This window comes from Tympanuchus pallidicinctus, unplaced genomic scaffold, assembly GCF_026119805.1.
Source record: "Tympanuchus pallidicinctus isolate F22 unplaced genomic scaffold, pur_lepc_1.0 scaffold22, whole genome shotgun sequence".
In the NCBI taxonomy this organism is placed as follows: Eukaryota; Metazoa; Chordata; class Aves; order Galliformes; family Phasianidae; genus Tympanuchus; species Tympanuchus pallidicinctus.
The window spans coordinates 2013110-2019134 of NW_026294739.1; the positions used below are offsets into that span (position 1 = coordinate 2013110).

Genomic DNA, 6025 nt, shown 5'->3' on the forward strand with positions numbered 1-6025 from the left:
ATATGCAGTCCAGAGCAGCACGTTGGTGTCCCCTGCTGATGAATGCAGCGTAACATACAGCTTTTTGAGGTATCTATTGATGCCAGTGGTCATCTTTGTGTATAATTATAGGTCCTACAGGTTATATAGGAACCATATAGGTTCAAAACTGAATTTTAGAACACGAGCACAAATGACACATGAATGACGAAAGATGAACGTGTGGCCATCTCTAAAATATGTGAAAATCCTTATGCTGAAAAGAAAGCTTGAGATCTGCCACTTCCTTCTTCTTCAGCATCTTCTAAACCTGCTTTACCTTCAGCTTTCTTGCAGCTCGTTCATCTAATGTTGGCTTATTTGCATGCTCTAGTGGTGGGGAAGCTTTACATAACTTAAAATTGTATTCCAAATTGCATGGAAAGTAAATTTGTATGTGACTGCTTTCTGAAAATGAGGCATAACGATCAGATGGATGTTATCTAATGATCCTACTTTTTCTCCTCACCATCAGGTCCTCGTCCAGACCACCCTCCTCACGATGGACATTCTCCAGCTAACCGAGAACGTTCTTCTTCGCTCCAGGGCATGGACATGGCCTCACTGCCACCACGTAAACGTCCCTGGCACGATGGACCAGGGACCTCTGATCCCAGGGAAATGGATGCTCCAGGTGGACCTCCAGAGGAGAGGGGAAAAGGTAGATAAGTCCTTTGTATTGAAAACCTCAAGCAACACTGGTGTGTTTTTCAACAGAAGTCTTATCCAGCTTTAAGAATCGCTGGAACCTGTGACATCCACAGACAGAGCTCTAAAGCTTAACTGGATAAAATAAAAAGCTTTTGTCTTCTTAAGCCCATCATTCACTACTTCCATTCAGTGATGGCTTGTATTTTAGTTGGTATTTCTGAATGCCACCTCTGGCTGCATAAACTTCCATCCTCAGCTTTCTATGCCAGAGCTCTCACCCATTCGTGTGCTGTCTCTGGAATGCATTCTGTATCCTTTACTGCCCTTCTTACCACGTCTATACTCGCCTCAGTTTTAACTTATTGTTTTGTGAATGGGGTGACTAAGAATTGCACACGCCATGGCAGATGTGGTTTAACCATTCCTTTATCCGGTTCTCTTGGTTTTGTTGTGTTCTGCAATAAAAGTATACAAAGAACTGCAGATAGCTGTAAAGGATCAGATCGTGTATGGCTGGCACTTTTGAGGGACCTGACTTAAGTAAGTCCTCACTGACTGTATGAGACATAATCTCCTTTAATCCCCAAGGGATTGCCTGATTACTGTCAATCTTCTGGGCTGCCATGGAGATATGGAACCTGTGTAATAAAAAACAGGGAGGAGGCATAAAATCATAGGTCTCAAGAACATTCAGTTGGAGAATGTGAGAGAACTAGCTGAAAGGCGTGGTATGTCTGAGGAGAAGCACGGCTTAGATTTCAACATCAGTAACGTTGTGCTTCATTTTTAGGACGTGGAAATTCAGGAGCTTCCCAGAGAGCACCCAAATCGGCACGGTCTAATTCTTTAGATGGAGACCATCACGATGGATTCCACAGGGATGAAGCTTTCGGCGGAGGCCCTGCAGGAGGCAGCAACCCTTCCAGAGGAGGAAGGAGCGGAAGCAATTGGGGAAGAGGAAATAACATGAATTCTGGTCAGTCACGAAGAGGAGCATCCAGGGGTGGCGGAAGAGGCCGATAGAAGAGGCTTTGACTGGGTCACACCCAGTCCCTGATGGACAATATTTAAATGGACTGCTACTCTGTACTCAAAGAGAAAGTAACCCTGCAAGAACGCAAGTCTGGATTCTTAACTGGGATAACTGAATGTGCATTAGTTCCTAACAAGGGTCTTCTCCTAGATCAGTCAACTGCTACTAGCTGCGGTACTGTAGCTAGCTTTCAGTTTTGTCTTCTCTGCCCCCATTTTCCCCACCTTCCTTTACCTACTTTGTTTTGTGAAGAGCTGGAATTTTTTTTAGTGTTGAGACATGGAGCACCTCCACAGATTTCAGTTCGATTCCAAACAGAAACTTGTTTCTATATGTACAGTTTGTCAGAAGAGTTATGTTGTTTTTTGTATGAATACAGAATGTAATTTGCGCAAAAACTAACCAAAAAAAAGCGTGTGTAGTTCTTTACTCACCTACTCCTATAAAGTGCTGTTTCTTAACAAACTTGTGTATCAGATGGAGCAACAAACTACCTCCTGAAGTCTCATCTGTGGGCAGTACTAACAGCTTATGCCTCATTTTTGGTTTATCATCTATAGAGAACTCTTTTGCCTGCAGTCTCAGCTGTCTATAAATAACCAGAGGTGCTGACATTAAAACTCCAGAGCACAGGAAGTCACTGCTGATTGCTGGTCTGCCATCCTGAAAGAGAAAAACAGGGAACACCATTTAGAAAAAGCTGTCATACACATAGTGCATCTATAACCTGGACTGCTAGCAAACTAGAGAGGATAACGAGCACTGTCATTCTGTGCTTCAGATGCAGGAGTCAGATACTCACAACAGCACTTAAAGAAATTGAAGAGGAAAGGGAAGTTTAGCAATTTGATTCATATGGAAGCAAACGTTTTACAGTGGCTGTAGGATACCCTGCATACAGATATGGGTGTCCAGCAGCATTTGGTCTGCTAAAGTGCAGAACTCAGTGGTTTCTGGCTGTCATCTTAATGTTTCTAAACATCTTTAGGGTACTGTTCTTTGGTTTTCCCACAGGAGAGGGATGAGCAGAGAAATGTATTTCCCACATTTTTGTTGCTTAGCAATCACAAGTATCCAATGTCCCCATAAAAAAATCATTCACATCAATCATCTCCAGTCACCAGGCTACCACAGGGCTCATTAATGGCTTAAGCCTGAATGAAAAGTTTATACAGAAGTTTATACGTACTCAAAAGCCAGCTCTCAGGAAGGCCCTCAATTAAAACTATACAACAAACTATCATGAAAACTATCACCACCAGGCTGTTTTTCTACCCACTGGAAATTTGTAGAATCATGAAGTGGTTTGGGTTGGAAGGGACCTTAAAGCCCACCCAGTCCTACCCCTGTGCTGGGCTGGCTGCCCCCACCAGCTCCGGCTGCCCAGGGCCCCACTGATGGCCTTGGGCACCTCCGTGCATGGGGCACCCACCCTGCTGAGGGCAGCAGTGCCTCACTGCCCTCCTAACATCTACTCTAAATCCCCCTTCTTTTAGCTTCAAGCTGTTAGAATAGTCACAGTCATATGGCAGTGTAAGTCTACAGCTGGCAAAACCACTGCACAGCACAGCAATGCACAGCAGCTACTTTAACTGACTTCTGATACGGTCACCTCTCTTTTAAAGACTGACCTACTCTATCCTCATCCATCTTATTTAAAAGGGATCAGAGCAGAGGTGCTTAGCGGCTGCTCTCTTCGTCACAAGTAACATTTTACAGTTTTTAATTTGTAGCCTACAAAATTGCATTAAAAATCATAGCAATTAAGGGTGCTCATTAGCCTACAGCATCCTTGTCTTCTGGCTTTAGCACGATCTGAAAGGTGGAGGCTGGGAAGGAGCTGAGGGCACCTTGTAGGGAGCAGGTTCACCTTTGGGGAGCACAAAGGGATCCCTTTTGCTCTACTTGCAGAAGGGCCGTGCTGGGTGCACCTCAGGGATCTCTTTAAATTTTAACACTGAAGATTTAATCACTACTGAAGGGAAAATACAGAGTTGGCTTTTTTTTTTTTTTTTTTTTTTTAATAATACAAGCCCTGGGTATTTTTTTTTTTAATTTTTATTTTTTAATGGGACTGAAAGCAACTTCTTTTTAGTATTTCAAGTATCTGATTTAGAGGTCTTGGCCCTTAATACCCAACAGTCCTCTACCAAAGCAAACTGGAGCACACTTAACAGCAGGGAACCCAGCATTCTGCACCTGGACACGAGGGAAAATGCTTCTTTTTCCCCTGCTGCTTGGTTAGCCCCACTATTGTACTTGCTAACATTCACAATGGCAGCTTTTCAAACTAAGATTTGAAACATTCCACTGCTGTGGAACATGAAAGTCATACAGAAACAGGGCAATGAGCTAACTTTCAGACAGAATCCCACAGCCACAGACAGCAGGAGACACAGAGGGAACCCAATGGGTGCAACCACAGCCCTACTGCTGAAAGCAGGGTGCAGGCACAGCTCTGACCACCGCACGCAGCCTGGCTGTGCTGTGCCTGCTCACAGCCTCTCCCTGCCATCTCTTCCAATTCCACTGCTACAAATTACACACCGTAGCTCAGCAGTTATCAAAAGGACAGACCTACTTAGCGTTATCTCAGTCTACAGCTCAAGGAAAGAAGTGACCGGTGGTTGAAGATCTACGCTGACGTTTGGTACACAAATAGTCATTTTATTATTAAAGCTGTCTACGTACATGTAAGCACCCCCGTTTGACAATTCCCGCTGTATCCCTAAGCAGTGATTTGAGGCAAATCTGAGAGCTGGGCCGGCTCCGTCCGAGGCGCTGGAGGGCGGTCAGCCCCAAGGCAGAGCCGAGCAGCCCGCTCCCCAGCAGAGCTTGCCGAGGGGCACGCCGTGCCGTTCCGCGGCTCCTGGAAGCAGGACAGCACATCGCACGGTCCTGCCCTACCCGAGCACAGGCCTGCCGACCCACAGCCCCGGAGCCTGTTTCACTTACTGGATGCCAATTACAAGTGGTTTCTGTGCAGGAAGAGCGCACGGCGCTCGCTAAGGCTCCCGGCACCGAGGCGGCACCGGGCACGGGGAGCCAGGCCGCTCGGCGCTCTTCGCCCCGCACCGCCGCCGTCCCCGCTCCAGCGCCGGGCGGTCCCGCGGCCCTCCGCCGGCAGTCGCTCTTCCTCGGCTCCAGACGCGGCGGGCCGGGCGCGGTCCCGCGCTCGAGTTCGGAATCGCCGCCGTTCCGCGCCGCCTTCTCGCGAGGAAGCCCGACGGGACGCTCCTCCCGTACATCACACGGGCAGCGCGGCCCCGCGGCGCAGCGCGGTCACCAGGAGCCCTCCGACACGCCGGGCGCCGGCGGCCCCTCCGGGCAGCGCACCCAGCAACGCGGAGGCGGCGGCGCCCAGCTGCGCGGCGGCGCCCAGCGCGGTCAGCGCGGTGCTGCGCAGCCCCAGCGCGGCGTACAGCGTGCCGCCCAGCGCCGCCGCGTACAGCAGCGAGCCGCGGCTCGGCTCCCGCAGCAGGCGGGACGGACCGCGCAGCAGCGCGGCGGCGAGCAGCGCGCACAGCGAGCCCAGCGACCAGAGCAGCGCGAACTTGCGGGCGCGGAGCAGAAGCAGCGGCGCGTACAGCGCGGCCAGCCCGAAGCAGAAGGCGGCCAGCAGAAGGCACAGCGCGGCGCCCGCCAGCCGCTGCCACGGCGACAGCCCCGGCAGCCACGGGTCCGCCTCGGCCGCCCACGGCCAGCGCCAGCCAGGGAAGGCGCTCGGCCACGCTCCTGCGCCGTTCCCCTCCGGCTCCTCTTGCGGGCCGCCTGCGGGCGGCGGGGCGGGGGCGGCCTTGGACTGGGCGAGGTACTCGTGCAGCTGCCGGCCCAGGTCCGCCATGGCGGGGCCCGAACGGCACGCGGGCGCTACGCCGCCATCTTGCCGCCGGCTGCTTCCGGGTCAGCGGGCGCGGCCGGGGCAACGCGCCTGCGCAGTGCGACCCAGAGGGGGCGGGGCGGCGCTGCGGGCGAAGCGCCGCGGGTCCGCCCTGAGATCCCGCGCCGTTCGGTGTCCGTCGGCGTTCAGCGAGCGTCGTCGAATGTCGCTGTGTGCCACTGTTCCCACGCGGAGGAATTCAGTCCCGGCCCTTCGTTCCATCCGCATTCCACATCAGACCGCCCCGTCTGTCCCCCGGCCGCAGCGCGTAGCGGGATACGGGCGGGCTCAGCCCCTGCTGCGGTCCCACCGCCGACATCCCGACGGCGGGCCGACGCCGTAACGTAGGAGGCATTACTTTCGGAGCAGCCCTCGCTCTCCCCGCCGAGCTGAGGAAGGCGACGCCGGCCCGAAGCTCCGCCTTCAGCTCCGGCGCGAAGCTC

General features: G+C 52.3%; 2 protein-coding genes across 2 annotated transcripts in view; one reads left to right on the forward strand and one right to left on the reverse strand.

Moving 5' to 3' along the window:
• Positions 1-2712, forward strand: part of WDR33 (WD repeat domain 33) — a 61812-nt gene extending 59100 nt beyond the window's left edge. The window contains exons 22-23 of the mRNA XM_052687414.1: positions 494-679; positions 1460-2712. Coding sequence (XP_052543374.1) covers positions 494-679; positions 1460-1692 — 419 coding nt within the window. The 3' untranslated portion in view covers positions 1693-2712. The remainder of the gene's footprint in view (positions 1-493; positions 680-1459) is intronic.
• Positions 2713-3701: 989 nt separating this feature from the next.
• SFT2D3 (SFT2 domain containing 3) lies at positions 3702-6024 on the reverse strand. The gene is given in 2 exon segments (XM_052687440.1): positions 3702-4571; positions 4658-6024. A coding segment is annotated over 1 exon segment (861 nt). The 5' UTR covers positions 5811-6024; the 3' UTR covers positions 3702-4571; positions 4658-4949.
• Between the last annotated feature and the right edge of the window lies 1 nt (position 6025).